Genomic DNA, 23159 nt, shown 5'->3' with positions numbered 1-23159 from the left:
CAAGGATGTGGCTCAATATTGCCTGGGGGGGGCCTAGACAACTAACTTGGGCGTCGGCCATTATCGTATCCAGCCCTTTCTGCAACTTCAACCCTCAACACAACTAACTAGCCTTGACACCTCTGTCGTGAACCTAAATTCTCACATAACAAAGCACAGTGACGCGTTTGCAGGTCAGCAAAGCTTCTAAGCCATCCCGACCACGTACTATGTGGGGGCAAGACCATTTGCTAGTTGGACAGGGAACACGTCCCGGCACAAACTTGAGCACGCTGACTCGATAAAAACTACCACATCCAAAACCTTTGGGTAAGCTTCTGGCTCCTATCGCGAGTAGGCCGTGTACCCTTTTCTATTGGGCTCCATACGAGGCATATCCTGTACGCCAAGCACGCCTGGAAGAATTATTGTGGTCATCATTTCCCAACTCGAAAGACAAATCTCGTCAGTTTACGGCAAACAAGCACAAGAAAAAATCTACCAGACGTGAATGGGCTGAGTGCTCACTAAAGGAAAGGAGCACATGGGTGTTTGATTCATCGCCATCATACATATACATATATATTATACAAGCCCAGTAGAGAGCCATGCTATATTCCACAGTAACAGCACTCTTTAGACCCCACCCTGCTTCTCCACAACATGCGCACACCTGCCACACACATCCTCCGCTTCTTCCTTGACAAAGCGCCAGCACCTCGGACACTTTTCCCGACTAGGGGGATGCACCAGCACGCGTGCTTTTGCAAGCAAATCGTTACCTTGGTCTCCACTTGGCGCCATAGCTTCCTCTTCCACCCACGCCCATTGCCGCTTCATCTGCTCCGCATCTTCCGCCACAAAGCCGAGTTGCCCACTTGAAGAGGCGCCAGCCAAAGTATCAGGCAGAAGGCGTATTCTCACCTCGCTAATGACAAACAAGGCTGCCAGTTGATTCTCCATGTCTTCAGCCTTGAGATTCAGTGGGTGCATGGCTGCTGCGAAGGCCTCACCCAACATGTTGATGCTGGACGCAGGCAGATAGACAGTCGCCGCACACTCCAAACTCGAGCCAATCTTCTTCTCCGCCCGAACCCTCTCTTGCGCAATCTTAATCGCAGCACCCAGCGTCGCCACCACGCCGCTGATTCGCTCCAGGCTCTTGGCTTCAGACTCGGGCAGCGCCGCAAGCCGCTCCCACGTTGCGCGCGCAGGATGAATACTCTGGTCTCGGAGGGCAGCAGGGACATGATCCCATACTTCCTCGACAAGCAACGGACACACTGGCGCCAGCATCTGCAGCAGCTCGTAGAAAATCAAGCCCAGAACACGCTGTAGCGTCTGGCCATCCGCTGTATCCCCCGTGTACACTCGGTCTTTTAGCGTCTCAAAGTAGAAAGCGCTGAGATCCATGGCGATGTACTTGTTCAGCGTGTTGAGGCCCTTGAAGAAGTCGTAGTTTGCAAAGTGAGCATGCGCTTCGCTGCTTACTTGCACCAGGCGGTGCACCGCGAGGCGATCTGTTAGTTCGCCAAAGTCGCTTGTGCATGGGACGAGGCTGTTGAAGGATACAAAGGGTGGGGGACACGAGGGGAGAGAGAAGATGCCGAGAAGCCATTTGAACGTGACACGGTACTTGTGCAGCGCTTGGTTCACCGACATGAGGAGTGGCTGGCCGATGGTGACGTCGCGCGTGTAGTCGCTGCTTGCGGCCCAGAGGCGCAGTGCATCGGCGCCCATGGAGTCGTACGTCGGAGCCTGTCTTGCGCCTGCATCTTGCTTTACACCCTTTTGCTTCTTGCGCTTCACGGGGGGAAGCAGTTCGCCCGACATGATTTGGAAGGGGGAGATGACGTTGCCGAGCGACTTGCTCATTTTGCGGCCGTCCGAGTCGAGGGTGAAGCCGTGGGTGATGAGCGTCTTGTACGGTGCTTTGACTGTGGCGGTTGAGTACGGTTGAGTGGCAACGTGGGTGAGGAGTGAGGACTGGAACCAGCCGCGGTGCTGATCGGTGCCTTCGAGGTATACATCAGCTACGGGCTCGTCTTGTCGCCGAGGCAAAAGAGTCCAGCTTGTTCCACTGTCGAACCATACGTCCATCGTGTCCCTGCCACGTACATATGTGCCGTTGAGGTGCGAGGGCTTCCACGCTGCATCATCTGGCGCATCGGTCCACCATGCATTGATGCCACGCTCTTTGATGACTTGAATGACATGCTCGATGACCTTTGAATCCATAGCCGCTTCAAGTCTATCACCCTCTACCTTGTACAAAGCAGGTATAGGCACACCCCAAGCGCGCTGCCGCGAAATGCACCATTGACTCCGACCTTGGATGAAGCTCTCCAGACGACTCCGCCCAGATTCCGGTTTGAAGGCAACATTCGCAATCGCTTTCATCGAAGCATCCTTGATCCCTTCAACGTTTGCAAACCACTGCTCTGTCGCTCGCGTGATGACGGGCTCCTTGGTCCTCCAATCGATGGGGTACTTGTGCCGATAATTCTGCTTTGCACGCAGCAACCCCAGTTTCTGCAGGTAGTTGCACACGGCGTTGCTGCCGGATTTCTTGATGTCGGTGACTGGCAAGCCCTCTAGTAGATCTGGCTGTTCGGGAAATGCATCCTTGGTGAAGGCGCCGGCGTCGTCTACTGGAGCAAATGCTGGGATGCCGAGGGGCGTGCAGACGTTGTAGTCGTCCATTCCATGGCCGGGAGCAAGGTGGACGAGACCCGTTCCTGACGAGTCTGTGACAAAGTCTGCGTGGATGATGGGTTGAAGTCCAGAGGCCTTTTGGAACGGATTTTCGTATTGGACTTGATTGGCGAGATCTGAGCCGCGGAGCTCCGATATGACGATTTCGAGCTTGTGTTCGAGAATTTTTTCGTACTCGGGTATTCTTGAAGTAGCGATGAGGATTAGTTCGTTGTTGTTTCCTGCATCTTTGACGATACAATATTGCATATCCCGGTGCACTGCAATAGCCTTGTTTGCTGGTAGAGTCCAGGGTGTCGTTGTCCAAATCACCACGCTGACTTCATCTTCAACATTCTTCAGCACCCCAGCTTTAAGTGCCTCGGACAGCTTCACAGGGTACCGCACAAAAGCCGCCAAGCTCTTAAATCCCTCGTCATACTCCAGCTCCGCCTCCGCCAGCGCAGTCCTTGAGCTCGGACTCCAATACACCGGCTTAAACTGCCTATAAACCAAACCCTTCTCAAACATAACCTTGAACACCTCAAGCTGCCTCAACTCAAACCCCCTCTCCATAGTCTGATACGCATTCTCCCACTCCCCCATAACCGCCCACTCCCTAAACCCGCTCTTCTGCTCCTCAATCGTCTTCGCTGCCAATTCCCGTGCTGCCTCGCGCACACTCACCGCATCCGTCTGCGCTGCATCTTTCTTCTGCGCCTGCAGCGCCTTGATTTCAATAGGCAAGCCATGGCAATCCCAACCAGGGATATACGACACTTTTTTCCCCTGCCCAACCTCAAACCTGCAAATCACGTCTTTTGTAATCTTATTCAGCGCATGGCCAATGTGCAGCGGTCCATTTGCATATGGCGGTCCATCATGCAGCGTAAAACTAGTTATAGCAGGCCCTTCCTTCTCTTTTTCAGAAGCTGCCGTCTGGCCATCCTGCTGCTTCTCAGAGTGGCCTCGGTACACAATGCGGTCGGGACTCCGCTGCCAGGCATACAGCTCGTCGGTGCATCGGCGCAGGTACTCGCGGTTCGCAGAGGGGAGCGGTCTAGGCGGGAAATTTGATTTTGGGAGCCGTAGGGTGGTGGACCATGATGCGCGGAGGATACGCGTCGGGGTTAGCATAATAGCATTGTGGGTGGAAGGAATTGGTGGTGGCAGTTCGGGGCGGGTAGTTGCATTGGATTATTTTTTGGGGTTGGGGGGTTTCGGAGATAAGGTGGAGATAGCGGGGTGATGAGTTGCTTTGCAGTTTGTACCAAGTGTGTTTTGCAATTACTCGAATATACTACTCGTGTGAGGTAAAAATAACGTATCTTTATGGTATCTAAGCTGCTGTGATCGTCTGTCATCCATTCAATACCCGTACCCTGAACGCCTTTCAACCCTCGACTCCCCAATTCAAATCGTGTATTCTTAGTAAACAGTCAAAGAGCTCACAGCCCCATTCTTGAGCACTTCAAAGACCATGCCAGGAAACCCAAATAACTCCACGTTACCCACATCCGTGACGCCCTCCATGAGTACACTACCAGCATTGGCAAATTTGCTCTTTCTCCCTGAACTGTCCTCCCATCCTCCGAGAAGTTCGCAGCTGCTGCCGGGACTATCACCCCAACCACGATTCAGAGCCATACCGCGCTGTTGTAATCGCTCCTGCTCCTCGTTTTCATAATGCGGTTTGAAGACCTCCTTCAAGCGTCCGGAGATATCACCGAAACCCATTTCAGAATTAAGCGGCTCGCGGTACATGGCTGAGGGGACGTGTTCAAGAGTCCATCTACTTCTCCGATGTCTATTGAACTGGTATGATCCTGGGATATTTCCATGGAATATTATCTTGGTTGCGGTGAGATGATTTAAAGGCTGCGCGCTGAGCTCCCCTGCGTCCTGTACGTCACTCTCTCGCCTTTCAGCAGTTGGTGAAGGCGGCGAAATCTGCGTGGGCTGTGAGATTAATATGTCGAAGCCGTGGTGATAGTAATTGTAGAAGTGCTCTGCTGCAGCAATTTCCCGCTCCTGAGCCTCTAGAACTGCATCGTCATCGTCTTCCCATGCACCCTCATCGTCGCTCCTTATGGCTGAGCCCGGATCTGAATCTTCATCGGGTGTGAGACCACCGGGAGACAGATCTGATGCATCACTTGTTCTCCGATCTTTGTGGATAGATAGCCGATGGTCGTTTTTGCGGTAGATTGAATCTGGGGCTCCCAGTTCCATGATCAGATCTTGGGGTGTCGTCTCGCTAAGAACAATCCAAAATGGGGGACTTGAACGTCTCACGAGCTCTATCCTGCCTTCACCATGTACCTTGACTGTTTCAATCTCATCTGGTCCACTATCTTTCGTTTTACCTAGCATCAGTGATCTTGGGTTCGAGGGAGGCGCAGTAAATAGAGTCGCACGAGCCTTCTGCCATGATTCCCCATTGAAGACGGCCATGGATGTTGCCGGACCGGTAGCAGAAGATGACAGAAGCGAAATGAAGTCCTTCTTGGGGGAATATGCAGAGTGTTGAACAGGGAAATTAAAGGCTATGCCCGGATATGACAGGTTGTATGTACCCATTGCGTTTGGATCTTCCGACTTTGGTGGCACATACTCTCCGCCATAAGTCGGTCCTAGTAGCTTGTCGTAGACATGCCTGAACCTCGGACCCGGTGGGCCCGCTGAGAAGCCTCCATCTGCAGGCTTGTAAACATCGATATCCTTGTATACCAATCGGGCTTTTGCGAAATCGAGCACTTCGATAAGGCGTAGCCGCTGATCAGGACCGTCGAACTGTAGGCGCAGACCGTTATCAGGGAGGACGACTTGTACTGGAGACGAAATAGGGTGGAAGTCGTCATGGTAGAGCTGGAAGCGCGGAAAGGTCTTGACTTCGGCTTTGATGGTCGTCAGTACTTCGTGCAGTGAGCAACCGAGGGCTGTGTTCCAGTCAGCTTGGTACCGCGCAAAGGCTACTGTAACCAACTCATGAAGCCTATGCTGCGACCTGGCTGTAACTGCATGTTTCCATCCTCCATGGTGGGCCGGGTAGAGATGTATAGAGTACAGGTGTTTGAAGAGAGTGTAGCAGGCTTGCTAGCGGATGCGCTGCTACCTAGCTCACAGGTGATAGGGATGAGCTCGTGCCCTTGTCCACGAGGACAGATGGCACGCCCACAGGAGAGACGCAACACCGCACACGGGGCGATGGACGGCCTAGGCACTAAGACAGCGCGGTGTATCTACAAATGCAGCTGTCTAGCTATTGTACGGTAGATGCACGAGGGGTGGCGGGGCTTCAGGGTCCGTCTCTAGCACACCTAATCCATGGATTTGGAAGGGCGTGGAGGATAGCAGAGCAGTGCCGGATCAAACGGCTCATAAAGCGATGTAATCCCAGTATCAGCCTCTTTGTCGCAGTAGACACAAAGATATGCAAGTGAAAGTCTGCATTGACGTAGCGCGAGGGGTTCGTGAAGGTGAAGGGACATGGCGCGTGGTCTGAGCTTGGACGCTTCGGGATCCCTGCAACATGTGTTTACCGATTGTTTACTTTGCTGCTTCGACACAACACCAAACGCCCGCCATACTAACCACCAGCACAAGTACGCTCACCATACATAGAGCGTCATCATGTCTGGCCTACCGAGACCAGGGGCGCAGGCCAAGCGCACCACAACAGCAATGCGCCCTCCAACGACGCGACCACCACATCTAGCGCGTGGCCGGTCAGGAACACCCGCCATGGACGGCCGCACATCAAGAGCAGAATCAGTGGCTTCGACAACAAGGGCACTGCGATCATCCCCCCTCAAGCGCCAAGCCCGGGACTTTGAGATTGATGGAGAAGAGACCAACATCAATGTTGTCGTCCGATGCAGAGGGCGCAACGACCGCGAAGTGCGCGAAAACAGCGGCGTCGTAGTGTCAACCAACGGAATCAAGGGTTCGACTGTAGACTTATCCATGGGACCTAGTGCGGCCAGTAATAAGACATATCAATTCGACAAAGTCTTTTCTCCCGCAGCCGATCAGAGCATGATCTTCGACGAGGTCGTTTCGCCAATTTTGAACGAGGTAATTTGAGACGATGCCGTCTATTACGGCAGCGGCTGACAACCACCATAGGTCGTTGACGGCTTCAACTGCACAATTTTTGCCTATGGCCAAACCGGCACGGGCAAGACATACACCATGACCGGTGACATCTCCAACGTCCTTCCACTCCCAGACGCTGCCGGAATAGTACCGCGTGTGCTGCACGCCCTTTTCGACCGCCTCGAAGCCGATGAGATTGAGAACTCTGTAAAGTGCTCTTTCATCGAGTTGTACAACGAAGAGCTGCGCGATCTCTTATCTCCCGACGATGCCACAAAACTCAAAATCTACGATGACAACAGCAAGAAGGGCTCTACTACTACCTTGGTGCAGGGTATGGAGGAATGTCATCTCAAGACTGCCTCCGAGGGTATCAAGCTCCTGGCCAACGGAAGTCACAAGCGACAAGTCGCGGCGACAAAGTGCAACGACCTCAGTTCGCGAAGTCACACCGTCTTCACTATTACCGTATACATCAAGCGAACAACAGAAGATGGCCAAGAATACCTCAGCGCCGGAAAACTCAACTTGGTCGATCTTGCTGGTAGTGAAAACATCCAGCGCAGTGGAGCTGAAAACAAGCGTGCTGCAGAGGCCGGTCTGATCAACAAGAGTTTGCTAACACTGGGTCGCGTTATTAACGCGCTGGTCGAGCGCAGCTCTCATATTCCCTATAGGGAGTCAAAGCTGACCCGTCTGCTGCAAGACTCACTAGGTGGTCGAACAAAGACCTGCATCATTGCAACCCTATCGCCAGCTAAGAGCAACCTCGAGGAAACCATCTCCACCCTAGACTACGCCTTCCGCGCAAAAAACATCAGGAACAAACCCCAGGTCAACCAGCCAATCAACAAGAAAACCCTGCTAAAAGAGTACACTATGGAAATCGAGAAGCTAAAGAGCGAGCTGATAGCAACACGACAACGAAATGGTGTTTACCTTACCCAGGAAAACTACGATGAGATTACAACGATAAGCGAGTCGAGACGCATTCTTAGTGAGGAGCAGCGCGAACGGCTCGAGACCATGGAGGTCAACCTCCGCACAAAGGTTGAAGACCTATTCAAGCTGACAACCAAGTTCCAAACACTTAAGAAAGACAATGAACAGACGCAATTAGCGTTGGATGGCACAAAGGGTATCCTAGAAAAGACGGAGATTGTTTTGAACCACACCCGTCAAAACCTGGACGAGGAAACGGAGCTACGCAAGGCGCACCAAAAGACTGAAGAAGAGTTAGCAGAAGTGGGACGAGACATGATGTCAACTCTAGGCAAGACAACATCAGCAATCGATGGCTTGAGGTCCAAAATCCGCAGGAAATCAGAGCTCCAGTCACAAAACCGACGTAATTGGAATTCTTCGCAAACGCAGGTTGTAGACACCACTCGCCTAGTTGAGGACCGGATCGAGGAGTTCCAACATCAGCAAGAACAACTAATGGATGCCATTTCAGAGCGTATGCAAACATTTGTCCGGGACGAACTTGAGAAGCTAGGCGCTTCGCAGTCTTTCTTGCAAGAGAAGATGGAAGCGTACCAAACATCCGAGGCGGAGGTTAACGGACAGACTGCGCAAGCGCGCGATCACATGAACGAGGTCCTCGAGGAGATTAAGACACTGCGTGAGGAGGTGAAGACCAAGATCGGTGCAGGCCTTGATGAGCTTTCTGCTGCAGCAGAGACCATTTCGGCAAACATCATCACAGAGCTAGATGCCTTCCACACCCAAGTTCATTCGTCTTATGCCAGCCTAGGCCGTGACTTCAAGACCACTTTCGATGACTTGGTTAAGGACTTAAACGACCAGCAAGCCGAAAATGAACGACTACACCAACAGGTTGTCGAGGCCAACACAGCTTTGATTGAGGCACACAAGGCGTCTGAGGGCCAACTTGCGAAACTCGTAGATGAGGAGAAGCAGAAATCTGCCGAGGACAGGCAAGAGTTGTTGGCACAAATCACCGCGCTTATGACTGCAAACGCAGATGCACAGGAGAAGAGGCTGGAAGAAAGGCTCTCTGCTGTGCGTGGGGAGATTGCCGCTGCCAACACTGCGTTCGAAGCAAAGCAGAGTGCCTATTCTGAAGGCGTCAACGCATGGTCAGATAAATCAAGAGACATCCTGGCAGGTGTATCAAAATCGAGAGAGACTGTCAAGACCAAGATCAAGTCTGACTTTGCTGTAAGTGTATCATGTCGTTTTTTTACTTCACACGCTAATGTTGATCAGGCTGCAACCGAACATTCTACCTTGATCAAGGAGACCACCACATCTGTTCATGAAAGTACCGTTAAGACAGTCGAAGCCCAGATGGCGCATCTAGACACTCAGCTGCAATCTTTGGACGACATCGTTTCTCGTATCCGTGAGCAGAACAATGCTCACCACGCTGCGCATACAACATCCCTTGCTGCACTCTCTTCGACAGTAGGAGCCTCGTACTCGAGCATAGGAGAACACTTGGCTTCTTCCTTTGATCGTGTCCAGTCCCTTGAGTCTGAAATGTCAGCACATACAGCTGGTCTGAAAGAGACACTGCCATCGCTGTCTGCTGAATCAGATATTCGCGCACCACTCCACGAGCTCCGTGAAGCTGTCGCCAACCAGAATCTCATCGAGTACAACCCCACTGGCGAGACGCCTCAACGCGTATCCTACAACATTCCCTCGACCCTTCCTCGCACCGAGGCTCACGAAAACATTATTTCTCGTCTCCGCAACCGCCCCACATCGTCCGACAGTAACGTTCGCAGTCCATCTAAGCAACCAATCTTCAACGACGCCACAAATTCTCTCAGCCTTGCCTCACCGACCAGCCTGTTTTCCCCTACTGCCGCTAAGCTTGAGTTTCCTTTGATCAGTGCGCATGCCCACACAATATCACATCTCCCGACAGGCGGAGGCAACCCCTCTTCTCTGCGGGAGCTAGATGTTAACGTGGTAGCGCAGGAAGCTCATACGCAACCTCTTCCCCATCTCGCATCCCAGTCTTCTTCCGACTCGCTGGCCAGCGGGCTGCTGCCAAGCAAGAACAAGCGTACAAGTAGCGAAGAGGTGAGCAAGCTGCCGATGAAGAAGATGAGGAAGACGGTGGGGATTGCTGGCGAGAAGACGGATAGGGAGAATATCACGAATTTCGGGAACAGTGTCGGGCCTGGGTTGGCGGCTGGACGTAAACTGAGGAGTCATGGGAGTACTACCTAGGTTTTAGGGGTTCTCTTTCATGTTTGAGTTGGTTTGTTGTATATGGCTGTGAAGGGGAGGGGTTTGTCTTGTCGCGGCTTCTACAGTCACATTTCCATGCATAGTATCACGGCGTTTGGTTTTTCTTTGGGTGGGGAAACAACTGACCTAGGGCTGTGTCACTTGTATATCAATCCCTTTTGTCTCTGGGTACTACACGGTATTTTTTTGGTTCTTTCTGGACTTTGGCTTCCACGCATGGTAAGATAGGCGTGATGAATGAATTTTTTTCGACTTCCAAGTGTTCAAACCTGTGCTTCTTTTTCCACTTGTATTTGACCAAGTGAATTTTCGTAGTATCAAAAAAGAGTCATGGACAGAGAGATGCATGTATGAATATGGATTAACCAAGATGTTGCAAGTGAGAAACACACATACCTCTTTACAACTCAGTCCCCCTTTCCCGTTACTTTCACCTTTCAGAAAAAAAAAAGGGGGGGTGGGAAGCATGAAACATCCATCTACACATTTTTCTCTCCGCGGGCAAGCACACGTTGAATGCTACCCATAACGTCCCCGAAACTTCCCACCATCACCACCAACAATTTTTCTTTTTTCCAACTTCTTTGAACACACACACACAGCTAACGTAACCCTAATTCTATTCACGGCACCACCACACCCACACACCGGTCTTGATCCCCCCCCCCCCCCCCCCCCCCAAAAAAAAAGAAGGGTCGACCGTTTTTCGCCAACAAAGGGAAAAAAAAACCCCCGCATGGGCAACCATGTCTTTAATTCCTTTCTTTTCCCTTCCAGCCAGAGAAAGACCTTGATGTGGGGGAGGGGAGGGGAAAGGGTGATTTTTGTATACACTTTTGCCACCGAATAACACGCAAACGAAACGAAAGTAAACCCCCCCCTCCCCCCCCCCCCAAGAAAAAAGGTGTTATTAGTTAGCCAGGGAAAGGGAAAAGGGGAGGTGGGGGTGAGGGTATACGCGGGTCCGGCTATTCACATCGAAAAAAAAAATACAGGGGAAGAAGGGGGGTTGGGGAATTGGGCACATGGTGAAAATGTTACGCGAGAAGGGGAAGAAGAGGGGGAGGAGATATGTGGATGTCTGAATCTACTCCCCCCCTTCCCTCCTCGATCTCCGCGGAGAGAAGAGAAAGAAGGAGAGAGGAGATGGGGATAAGCGAGAGGGGATAGGGGGGGCTGGGATGGGTGTTAGACGGGGTGGGTTTTTTTTGTATATGGCTTGTTTTCGGGTAGACGAAAGGGAAAATAGGCTGTGTTTTCTCTCTCTCTCTCTTGAATGAGAAAGAAGAACCGGAGAAGAAGCGGGAACGTATTTTTCTGATTGCTTGTGGATGGTTTGTAACTGTTTTTTAGCGTATGGCCTATAACTCAGCTCTTCACTAGTTTCGCTCGTGTGTAGATGCCGTTTGCTCGAGAAGGACTCCGCGGGCCGAACCACCAAAAAAAACTTGTTGGAACCGAAAAGCGGTAGTCGTTTCTCTTTTTTTTCCTGGGCATATATCTTATTTGGGTACCGATATTTGTACTTTTTTTTCGCTTTCATTGCAAAGAAAAAAGAAACAGAGTCATTTTGAACATGCTTCTTTGGTAACGTCCGCGGAAGGCGGATAGCCACGAGAGAGGGAAAATAAAAAAAAGGAGGGAGAGAAAAGAGAACCCAATGGCTTGGTTCCGCCGCCCGGGGCGGCGGGATAATAGTTACGGGCAAAGATTCCTTCAAGGCTCGTGCCGGGTTGATAAACTTCCCGGAAGCACATTACCGTCGTTGTATGTCATGGGTGAGCGGGGGGGGGGGGCGTATCCACTGTTTACGGTACTTGAGTCGGCGGCATTCGCGATTATTGCTTCTCTTGGATTTCCGCAGTGGAATTCCGCCTTGGTTAGTGAGGGTCTAGTGGAAAGAAAGTCCAGACCGAGTTTCACGATGTTTTAGTGGTGTGAGCGCGCACGCGATTACTGCGGATTTTGTTGGTAGTAGTAAGTAAGTACGTCGCTTCGGGCCGAGAATGTTGTGAAGCGTAGCCATGGGGAAAAGGAAAATGGGGTATGCGTACGGCCGAAGCGTCCGGGAGTCCCAGCTTGCGGCTGTGGCTTGTAAACTCGTACTAGGCTCGCAATTGGAGAGAGCATGTTGATAATAATGACAACAATAATTATGGCGCGAGGATTAATTGGAAAATGACAAGTGGCACGGTAATTGCCATGTTGCATGAGAGGTGGGGGGGGGGGGGAAGCAAAAAAAACAAACTGCATTTCTGATGTGAGACCTGCTCAATCTGATGCTTCAGGTAAGGTCACAAGCCACACCCTCGAAGGCGTAGCCGAGTAATGTATGAGTCGTAATTGGCTCGGAGTTTGGGCGCAGGTCCAATGTTTGTTGAGGCCCAAGGTGCGCCGCATGCAAGAGGAATGAGGCGTTCATTTTTTCCTGCGGGAATGCCGACCGTTGGGTGGCGATTGGGACAAAAGCTCTATACCGTGGTGTTTACCAAGAGAAATCATATACACTCCTTGCTGCCATAGGCCGAGGCATTGCTTGGTGGACGAAAAAACCCGGTGTTATGATGGTGACATGCTTAAATGTGGCGTATCCAGGGGCCAGGTAATGACATGGTGGCATACGTACATATGCAAAAGTCCTTCCGCGGTACGAATATCATGACGAAGCTCTCAAGCAGCTGATGAAGATGCATGGTCCATAATAAGCAGTCCGGTGTGGACGCTCACACCGCTTGCCGCGGAGCCTAGCTTTGACGATGGGCGGCGGAGGTTGGTGTCGAGGTGTTTCGGCATGAATTGACGAAACAGAGTGGACTATTAGCATTTCAGGTGGCGCAGTCGTGCTAATCGGGCTCTGTGACATTCATGGGCTTGACGCACTAGGCGTGGCTGACTAGGCTTGGCTGGGTTGAGGTAGTATTTGTCGATTAATCAAAGGACCGAAGGAGTTCGGCAAGCATGAATCAGGGTAGTGAGTATCATTGTGGGTAGGAACGAGTGGAGACGGGGACATAGTGGGGCGATCTGATGATATACTTCAAATCGATGCGCGGGTTATGTGGGTGTAGTAAGTGAAGCGGGAAGGAGAGCCGATAACACTTGTCCTCCCCTAGTGCGCGGGCTATTGCTGCTGCTGTTGAACATACTGCCTTATGGGCGGGGCCGCATGCCTGTATACCCAGGGGTGCAAAAGGATTGCATCGTGGTTTGGAGGATGCGATGGCTTGCGGACAGATCTAGATGAGATCTGACATCCCCCCACGCTAGTCGAAGTGCCGCCGGGGTACAAAGGCCGACACCAGTGTATACGTACCCTAGAACCACAACAAGTATAATACCCCAGATGACCCTTGACAGGGTGACAGCTGCCCGGAACAATGCTCCGCTGCTCTGGTAGTGGTCAGTCCCAGAAGGATGGGATCCAGTTGCACAACTTGTAGGCATCTACGTTGCGTCATCCCCTCTGTCGTACTCGATGTCCCGCGTCACCGCCTAACAGCAGACCTGTTCAACAAAACACGAGCCCGATGGTCTCTAATATTGTGCGGGCCGCACTCGTGTGCTCAAGGTCCGTGTCGTGGGGTCCAATTTCAGGTACGCAGCCGGCAGATGCAGTGCTAGTTGTTGGGGTGGCATTGCGAAACACACGTTCAGGCAAAGTGCTTCCTAACATGACAACGCCAGTAGTTTGGGCAAGAAGTGTACAAGTTTTGCCAAGGGGTTTCATATATGGTGTGGTGTAAAGGCTACACATGACAAACATATGTGTAAGGCCAGTACATCCTGAAGGACTATCTAACTAGGTACAATGTCCTGGCGTGCAGAAAGGCAACATGGGGGCCTCTTGGTGCTCGCTCCAAGGTATACGCGGTACCAAGTCTTTGCTCTTGACGAGCTGAAGAATGAGGTATTATATGCGCTTTGTTGCGCAGTAAAGGTGGCAATGAAACCTGTAGTGCACTCTGCACTATCGATGATGCATTCGTTCCATCGAGCGTAAGACACTCGTACGTACATTAAAAGTGTTGGGGAAATCCCGGAAGCGGTAGTTCTGGGTGGATCATAGTAGGTGTTCGGAGCGGTCGCGTGCCAGGGCGTCTGGGGTGGAGACCATGGCGGTTGGTCTTGACGAGGCATATCGAGGCAGTTTGTGGGACATGTGATCTGGGGCGGGCGCAAAGTGATGGGGCGGAGCCGTGTTACTGGTGACAGAGGTCCAAGTGGTAGGGGTCGAGTGAGTGAGTGAGTTGTCGACGTTGCCCAGGGTGGATGTGAGTTGAGGACACGTGTGCTGGCTAAACCCTGTGAGAAGGGCGACTGCTGAGATGGCCAAGATATATCTTTTGGTCCTCGTCCTCATCCATGAGCAGGTCTTCACCAGGATAGTCGTTGACATCGTCCTCGAGCATCTGAAAAGTCTCTGCATAGGCGCGCGATGGGACGGATTCTGGTGAAACGAGAAGGGAAGCGACGTCCATCTTGATTGATGTCGGGTACAGGTGCTCGTTGGGATCTTGAACGAACCAGCCAACGGTCTGCGTATGGTCGGCCAACTTGACTTGGGGCATGTCGAGGGGGGCGAATCTCTCGGCCAGGATCTTGCGCAGCACACGCTCCACCTGCTCGTCTGTAGGGCCATGGGTGAGCTGCTTCTGCTCGAGCCGGAGGATACGTTCGTTCATCTTCCGGAAGCACAGCTCTGTTCTTCGCATGAACTCATGGCTGCAATGGTTAGTGTGACTGTTCAGCTGTCGGGGAGGGGCGCACTGCAGATTACACATACTACCATGATGCGATTCGTTCAAAGGACTGGTTGATCATTTGCAACTGGTAGGAGAAAGACATGTTGGGCTATGAGGACGAGGTGGGCGACGAGGGCAGCGATGTAGCAAACAGGAGGCTTTGCAAGCAGTGGATTTAGGACGAGATAGCAATTAGACGTCTTGAAAGGGCAATGGTTACGGGGAGAAGGGCGCTAAGGGGAAGGTGGGATGTGTGATATATACGACGAGGGTGGGAGACGGGTGTTCCTTGAGAGGCGGCTCGTGTGGCACATAATGAGCCTGACCTTGGACATGCAGTAGGGTGGGTAGGGCGCGGCAGGGTCCACTGCTGGCGGGATGGCTTGAGGGTTTGGTCTGGTTGGCCAGGAGGGGGTGGAGGACTCGGGGCCAATGAGGGAGGGGCTTGCAGACAGGCAGAGGGAGAGGATGAGCTGAGGGGGTGTTTGATATGGTGAAGGAGTGTACTCTAGGCAGTGCTAGCGGGCTCAAGGTGCCGGCGGAGATCAGTGGGCAGCTGAGGGTGGTCCGGCTGTCAGGCGGAAGAGCCGTATACGACGGGCCAGGACAGAGACAGACCGGCCGTCGCGTGGGATGGGGTGAATGCAGGGGCGTAGCCAGGGCGAGCAGGCCGTCGACGGGATCGACGATGAGGGCTGTGCCAAGGCCAGTGGATGAAAGAGGAGGTGTGAGCGACCAGGCGGGACAGCAGCTCGTGGCCACCTCACCGCCGGGCAGGCTGGCAGTGGGCAGTGGGCAGTGGGCCAATCTGGGGCATGACCTGAAGCCATGCAAGGCCAGGGCTCGCGCTTCCGTCAGTCTCCCTTGGCTAGCCACTGGCCCTCGTCGTGGGCTGACCACTGCCAGAGCTAAGCGCGCATCAATTCACCGAGTCGCCTCAAGGCGCCCCAGCAAGATGCGAGCCGGGCTGTCTGGCTCTGGCTCTGGCTCTGGCGATGCGTGAATGTCCATGCCAACGGCGTTTCCCGCCCCTCTCGTCGAGCATCTGCATTCACCTCTGCTGCCGGGCCCACCTGCCACGCTAGGCCCAATGCGGCTGCAGCAACAGCCTGCCCCTCGGCAGCGCTTCCTATTGCCCGTTGCTCGCCCCCCGGCTCATCGGTACACGCCCTGCACGCGAGCCCGCCAGACGGCTTCAAACACCTGTTCTCCGCCCTCGGGCCCATGCCGAGTCAGCTCCCACGCCTACTGCAACTGCTACACGCCTGCTGCTACGCTGCCTACATACACACATGCTACTTAACAACCGCTGCTTCACAAATGCCATGTTGCCCAGCAAACGCCACACTGCCGCGCCTCGACGTCTCCTTGTCCTGCATCGCCACACGCACACACACACACCTCTCGTCCATCGACCAGTGCCAGATACACACACGCAACAAATCATCACCATCATCATCACCACCACCACCACCACCACCACCTGCAGTCAGCCGCGCCGGTCGAGTGCCCTGCCATGGCATGCCTCGTCTCGTCTGGCGTCCGATGTCACCAAATCACCATCCATTTCTCCATCTGGTAATCATTGCCTATTGCACCTTCCGGGCGAACAGGATCACGCCCAAACAAGCCTAGCCTAGCCTGCACACCCACATCCCTAACCCGCGCAACCACATCCCACACAGCTTGCAATAACTCCTATCGGCCTCTGTCCCATTGGCGATCCAAGCAACCTGCACTCCCAAAACATTCTAGAAAGCACCCTCAGCGCTCGTCTAGCACCGCCTGGTCTTGGTATCCTCCCCTCATCCACTCACGCTGCTCCTCACATGCTCCTTCTAGTCGTAGTCTAAGTACACACATTGTCCGACTGCCTCTTTCTCCATCGACGCTTACTTACATCAGATCCTGCACGGCTTCACATCGCCACTTTCCGCGCCTTCCGATTCCCCCCAGTACCGTCAAATCGGACCCATCTTTTGCTCCCCCCCTCTCAATAGCCGCCTCTCTCGCCCACCATGTAGTGTACGGCAACCAGCAATTGCCAGCAGCTCGCTATAGCCGCCCACCAACAGGCCGCACTATCGCATGCATACGTGACCCCTGCTGACATAATGCACAGCATTGCGTGGCGTAGCTGGACCTGTCTCAATCCCATGCTCCGACATGACGCAATCTCTAAGCCAGCTTATCGACCCGTTGCTTACAAAACGACGTCTGTGTCCTCTCACAACTGGTATATTGATGCTGCAAGTCATGCACCCTGACTCCCACAATGGCCCAAATCCCAGTCTGTGCACTTTCATGGCCTACCCCGGTATAGGCTAATGCAGTTGCCCGAAGTTAGACTTCTCACTTTGCAATTTAATTTAGGTTGGTATGCTGTCTCATCTTCAGCTGCCCTTCCCGTCGATCTACCTACAGCGTATCAAACGGCTAGAGGTTACCAATGCTCGCAAAAGCTACGCTTTATTGCCCTCAAAGCGGTCCTCCCCCAGGCCTCCAGCTTGTCAGGTGCCCATGTTTCCTTGGTGGATTAGCAGCCAGCTTGAGGCGTCATCCTGTGCGGCATGGTTAGGTAGCACCTGGCATTACTTACCACAAGTCGGATGACCACTTCACTTCCCCGAATGCAATCCAATCTATTTTGATTTCGCATCTTTCCATTTCACGCCGAGAAAAAAAAATCCCCCCAAGGCCTCGTATTCCTCACGAGCCCTCTGTAAATCCTGGTTAGGCTTGATACGGTTTACCTCGGTTTATTGCCTGGTGTCGTGCAGGAGAGATCCGGGGAAGCGTGCTATGCATCTGTTGCCAACGACTGCGCCACTATCAATATCAAACTGCCGCGACAAACGTGCCTGGCCATTGTGCTATTCCCGAGAGAACATCGGAATTATGATCCCGCCAGACTTCTTCCCGCACGGACGTCGTGAAGGTTTTATCAAAGTTACTCCACCTTAACCGGCGGCCGATGCAGGGATGCTGAATCCTGCCCACACCCTGTCTCTAATACGTACAAAGTCCATGTTTGCCTATCAAAAATTGATCCCCGGAGGATCAGCACCATGGGCTTGATTCCACTACTGACTCGTACCTCTCAGCTGATAAGGTAAAGTACAGACCTGCCACTTTAACGACTTGGGTAAACTAAACGTCGCTTTCGTAGCCGAATGTCTGAGCGAGTAAGAGAGAGAAAAAAAACATACGATACTACCTAAACTTTAACAACATCGGTGAAATCAGAGTGGGTTTTCTCACCTCTCTAAAAATAAAGCACTTAGTATTTATCAGTATATGTGCTTGCACAAACACTTGTACTACTTACATATCCATGATCTTGGGCACAGATGCTTTCAACGTCTCAATCCAACCCCCCCGATTATGCACCTTCTCCTGTGGGATACAGACTCTGCGCATACTGCAAGTCCACGGTCCGGGCTCATGCTGACTACCGACTTGCGTCTGACTTGCAGCTCCATCACTAGACGCATCACGAGAGAAAAAAAATGGCTCATAGCTCTCTGAAACACGGTATGAGCAAGCACAGATACAGACAGGAATGAAAGGACTCTTGTTACAAAGCAAAAGTCATTCGGCCGTAACAGTCATCGGTGTGTTTCCTCAAACCATGTTTATTACACATACTACTACCAAAACACTCCGCTTGCCCTGTTTTTTTTTTCTTCTTTTCACTCCAGCAACTCTATCGCATCGAGAATGACATTGGGAGCCAAGAAGCCCGTTCCAGACTCACCGCTCATACAGCTGATGCGAATCGTATTGGCGCCCTCGACGAGCGTGCCCGCAGGGATAGCGTAATTGTAGACCTCGCCAAACCCACGGTACGCCCCTCGGGTGAAGCCCCGCGAGGCAATCTTGGTCGGCGCAGCAGGCAACGGGGCACTGAAACTAGTATTCACCGTCACGGCGGGACGGCAGCCCGCAAACGCGAGCGTAGTGCCGACGCGCAGCGTGAGTGCTGCAGTGTTCTTTTGCGTTGCGGTGAAGTTGATGGTCAAAGGGTTGAGGTCCTTGACCAGGGCCATGGGCACGCTGTCGAGCGTGCTGGAGCCCACGGTATAGGTGAGGGGTCCCCAGGACGCCATGCGCGAATCAGACGGGTGCATGCGGAGCTGCTTGTCTGCGTTGCGGAAGCCTTTGGGCTGGCCGTCCCACTCGCCGATGCGCCACAGCGACGTCTTGGGCTCCGTGTCTGCGGCTATGTTTGCCGTTGTCGTGCGCCCTGCTGCTACGGTTACGCTCGTGGCTTTTACTTTGAATTCGCCTTGGTACAGCACTTGGGTGTAGTTTCCGGGTTTCATGGCGGGCGAAGTAAAAGTTCCCGACGACGAGGAAGCGTAGGCCCAGTATTGTGCTGCATCGTTGTACCAGTGGACGACTGCTTGCGAGGTTGAAGCCACACCTGTTGCTTTGCCTGTTACTGTGCCGCGGCCTGAGGGCGCCACGTAGTTTGGAATCGAGAGGTCCTTGAAGAATGTCGTGTCCATGCTTGACCCACCTTTGGGGATGCTGGACCGGCTGAAGGAAAGGGCATACGGACCCTTCATACCCATACGATACTTTTCCAACTGAACATGATTGCTATTCATGTAAAAAGTAAGCGAATTCGAAGGCCCGCCGTTGTTCGTGTTGATATCGCGATGGAACGGTCCACCCGCAGACGTTTCGTACGAATACGAATCCATCAACAAACAAGCGTGAATCGCATTTGTATCCCGATATACACAGTGCTAAAAAAATTCACCTTTTCGTCAGCCCAAAACTACCCAGAAAACTTGTGTTTTTCTCTCTCTCTCTCTCTCTCTCTCTCTCTTTTCTGTTTCTCAATGAACAAACAATCAAAAAAAAAAAAACTTACCACAGCATCATCAATAAACCGATCACTCGAGTAAAACTTACTCCTCGTCTGGCCATCCACGACAAAAACATCAGACCCCTCAACCGTCGCCGTCGAATTCGCCGTCGTCGACACAATCCCAAACGGATAGCTCAGCGGCAACTTGATACTATCCAACCTCGCTATAAACCGCAACTCGCCAACATCGGGCTCGGCCGTAATATCCGTCGCCATGTAGATGGTGGTGTCGCCGGCCTTGATCACCATGTACTGCGTCAGCGTGGGCGTGGTGCACGTGACTTTGATGTACTGGGTGCCAATGGTATCGTATGTGACGGTGGCGGAGCCGAGGCCCATTTCAATTTGGGAGCCTTTGACGGGCCATTGGAATTCTTCGCCGGCGTACTTGAGGGATGTGATGTCGCAGTTTAGCGTGTTGACGGTGAAGAGAAAAGGGTCGGTGGTGGAGCCCGTGTCGACGGTGATGCTGTCTTTGGCTTTTGTGACGCCGAAGGAGGCGAGGGTGGTGGAAGGGAGGGTTATGGCCGCAGTGAAGAGGGCGAGGAGGGAGGAGGAGGAGGAGGTGCGGAGGTACATTGTTGGTAAAGTGGCCTGGGGAGTTTCTAGTGACGCCCAGGGAGAAGGGGGAAAAAGAAGAATGCAGGCAGGAATGAGGAGGGTGGGAAAGAAGAAGAAGAAGAGGAGAAGAGAAAAAGTGTAGAATCGAATATAGACAAGAATGTTTGAGTAAAAAAAAAAGAATGGAGTCTGGGATACAAGACACCTGTCAATCTGTACTTTACAGATTCCCCAATCGAAACAGGAACAAGGCTGTATGTATGAATGTAATCGGACAAAACACCTGCAGGGCAACCCTTCCCTCCCCCCATATACAAATGCCATTATTTCCCTTGGGCCCCCGCACGTGCGTGAAACAAATCGTCCACCCCAGGCCCAGCCCTACATAGTACAGCATCAATCTCTCCCCAATTTCCTATTTCAGCAAGTATATACTTATCATGACATGAGGGGAAGGGGGGGAGGGGGGGGGGATATCCCTACTTTCGGTGCTTACGAGCAGGGGTGGAACGTGCCAACAACCGAGATGAACGACTTGGAATCTCTCTCTCTCTTACTGACCATGCACGTCCGAAATGTCACCAAATAATATTTTTTTTGCCCCGTCAACGACACGCTACTAAACATGTTGGACTGGCGCTTCCGCACGTTTCAGTTTAGGGGGGGGGCGCGCGCCTAGTGCTAGAAGATAGGGGAAGGGAAAGAGGTTCATTGCAGGACGTGGAATTGAGATGGGATGCAATGTGGTTTACTTTTTTTCTTTTTGCTTCGAGCCATGTAGCTGGAATTTTGCGATGCTCACTGCCCTCCCCCCCAGATAAAACAATATATCACATCGTTCATGATGCGCAATAAGCAATGGCGAAGCTTTCGCCTTGCTGCGGTTAAGCTTTTCTTTTCAGTCAAAAATGGATACAGACCAAGAGCCTCGGGGCCACTGGTTTGGTTTAAATGAATGGCCGGATTGCATTGTTATCTTGATATTAGTGGTGGAAGATCTGCCTGCGAACAAGGGAGCGAACGAAATAAGCAGTGAGGGTTGGAGAGATTTTGATTGCTTTGGGGTTGACGGTGGTTCTTTAGCCGCGGCCTTTTATTTCAGCAGTGTGTGAAGGATGACATTTCTCCGCGATGGCTTTCTGTCTGCCGCTAGTTAGTCCGTTTCAGGGTAAGATTGTGAGGGAATTCGGAATAGACAATGTCATGTCATTGTCCTCGTGAAACAACGAATACTTTATTATTAGCAGGGTAAGAAACGTGGTAGAAAATTAATAGCGCATCGCTTGCAAAACCGCCCTGTTACCGCTCAGTCCTCGCCTGCGGGACAATCGTTCTTGTATAACGGACTGAGCGACACCTGTCGAGACCACAGCGCCCATGGTCTTGCAATTGTACCGGACATGGCTTCCCAGGCGTCGTGACACTCTCTGTCACTCAAGTATTTCAAGTTGCCGCCTTCAGCCTTTGCATGGCCAGACTTGATTTTCCCGCCAGCGTCAACGTCAACCTTGCCCTCGAGCGCGTATCCAGTGTGCGCATTCAAAATCATCATGGCTGCTGTTTGTGTCTTTGCAGCCTCCCTGGTGTATATGGCCTGGTATACCGCCTCCTCGATACCATGCGCGACAGTCACAAATCCATGACCTTGCATAAGGACAACCGCATGATCCGGTTCCAGTTGAGGCTCCGAAGACGCACCGCCTAGCTGCGATGGTAGCGCCGAGCGGACTTTGGAATAGATGAAGCCAGTTGAAGTAGCAGGCTTGAAAGTCGCAGCAAGAGAAGCACCCAGTGTAGCGTTGTTCACAAGCAGACTGTGTTTTGAGCCTGCCGGATAGCTACTCGAGGCGTCCCACACAGGGACCTTTGATCCTGTTTATTACCAGAATCAGCATTCAGACAGTCCATAAGTCTTTCTCTCGATGAAGGAGCAAAGTTTACCCAAGAAGCCAGCCATGTGAATCGTATTCTTCAATGGTACCCCGCTGGTGCAATAAGGAAGCACATCGCCCGCGTGGCTATGGACTACACTGTTGATGGCTGGGAATCGCTTGTAAATCTCACTATGAATGAATCGCTCCAGATACCCGGGTTTTGCATCTTTCTCGACCGCTTCAGCGCTGTCAACATGGTACTCGACCAGATCTTCTGGCGTGCTAATCAGCGCCGGTGGCATATTGCATGGCATCCAGAATGTCGCCGGGTTATCCGGAGAGCGCACGGAAACGTGCCCGTATGCATCGACAAGGCCATGGTGGTCGAGGATGTGGCTTGCTGTGACTAGCCCTCTGAAGAGATCTTCAAGGCCAACCTTTTCGCGCTTTGGGTAGTATCCAGCGGACATTTTGGGCGAGTTGCAGGTGGAGTCTTCGACATGATGAGCAGCGGGGGTCGTGGCATGTCGTTGGTTTTGCGATGCCTGTTTGCGATGCCCGATGACGTATGTTCCCCACGTCCTAGGATGGTGAGGGAAACGACTGGATGGGATGTAATCGGGTGGGGGTGCAAGCTTGTTGGACCCTGAGCAACTTACATACGATCACATCCTTGACTTGGCGCTTTACTCACCTGCAGGAACGCCCAAAGCTGCAATGCCCAAACAACATGGGCTATCGGCTTTCGTCATGATTGCGTCTGCCGAGAATGAGTAGCATCTTCCTTTCACATGTGCAGGCGATGCTACATGTAGCTCGTGCATAGGATCGTCCACGACTGAACCATATACATGGCCAGGGGCAGAGCTGTAATTAAGGTTACCCTTGCAGGAATGAACAGCAGGCATCTCCTAGTTTCACTTACGTTGAATTAACGGCTTTCTGCGACCGAGTCATAACCGTTCTACTGAACTTCGTTGCCCCTTCGCACAGGACTCTCCGACTTGGGGGTGTTTCGGTGTTTTGCCTTGAGCGGTTTGTTCGGACACCATAACCTTTTCAAATAGCTGTGTCAATGATAAACAATCAATAGAAAACCCGTCA

General features: G+C 52.4%; 6 protein-coding genes across 6 annotated transcripts; 2 read left to right on the top strand and 4 right to left on the bottom strand.

The window, feature by feature from the left end:
- Positions 1-512: 512 nt before the first annotated feature.
- PSV08DRAFT_410472 (isoleucyl-tRNA synthetase) lies at positions 513-5663 on the bottom strand (the record flags this gene model as incomplete). The annotated part of the gene is made up of 3 exons (XM_014228231.2): positions 513-3708; positions 4126-5612; positions 5660-5663. The coding sequence occupies 3 exons, from the start codon at positions 5661-5663 to the stop codon at positions 616-618; spliced, it is 4584 nt and encodes a 1527-aa protein (XP_014083706.2). The 3' UTR covers positions 513-615.
- A 754-nt stretch (positions 5664-6417) lies between these two features.
- PSV08DRAFT_307768 (uncharacterized protein) lies at positions 6418-10028 on the top strand. Its single transcript, XM_066092642.1, has one exon. It carries the CDS (start codon positions 6868-6870, stop codon positions 9976-9978), a length of 3111 nt encoding a protein of 1036 aa, XP_065948893.1. The 5' UTR covers positions 6418-6867; the 3' UTR covers positions 9979-10028.
- On the top strand, positions 9998-10256 carry PSV08DRAFT_307761 (uncharacterized protein; the record flags this gene model as incomplete). The annotated part of the gene is made up of 1 exon (XM_066092641.1): positions 9998-10256. A coding segment is annotated over exon 1 (202 nt), but the record flags the coding sequence as incomplete, so codon positions are not given.
- Positions 10257-14207: 3951 nt separating this feature from the next.
- Positions 14208-14952, bottom strand: PSV08DRAFT_307756 (uncharacterized protein). The gene is made up of 2 exons (XM_014228229.2): positions 14783-14952; positions 14208-14721 (listed from the first exon to the last, which is right to left on the bottom strand). The coding sequence occupies exons 1-2, from the start codon at positions 14842-14844 to the stop codon at positions 14295-14297; spliced, it is 489 nt and encodes a 162-aa protein (XP_014083704.1). The 5' UTR covers positions 14845-14952; the 3' UTR covers positions 14208-14294.
- A 3443-nt stretch (positions 14953-18395) lies between these two features.
- On the bottom strand, positions 18396-20271 carry PSV08DRAFT_392251 (polysaccharide lyase). The gene is made up of 2 exons (XM_014228225.2): positions 19624-20271; positions 18396-19495 (listed from the first exon to the last, which is right to left on the bottom strand). The coding sequence occupies exons 1-2, from the start codon at positions 20197-20199 to the stop codon at positions 18434-18436; spliced, it is 1638 nt and encodes a 545-aa protein (XP_014083700.1). The 5' UTR covers positions 20200-20271; the 3' UTR covers positions 18396-18433.
- A 1112-nt stretch (positions 20272-21383) lies between these two features.
- On the bottom strand, positions 21384-22557 carry PSV08DRAFT_410469 (class II aldolase and Adducin N-terminal domain-containing protein). Its single transcript, XM_014228224.2, has 2 exons — positions 22123-22557; positions 21384-22053 (listed from the first exon to the last, which is right to left on the bottom strand). The coding sequence occupies exons 1-2, from the start codon at positions 22523-22525 to the stop codon at positions 21488-21490; spliced, it is 969 nt and encodes a 322-aa protein (XP_014083699.1). The 5' UTR covers positions 22526-22557; the 3' UTR covers positions 21384-21487.
- Between the last annotated feature and the right edge of the window lie 602 nt (positions 22558-23159).

This window comes from Bipolaris maydis, assembly GCF_028858645.1.
Source record: "Bipolaris maydis strain C4 unplaced genomic scaffold PSV08scaffold_9, whole genome shotgun sequence".
NCBI classification, from domain to species: Eukaryota; Fungi; Ascomycota; class Dothideomycetes; order Pleosporales; family Pleosporaceae; genus Bipolaris; species Bipolaris maydis.
The sequence above is the reverse complement of the archived record's forward strand: the minus strand, read 5'-3'. Positions and strand labels throughout refer to the sequence as shown.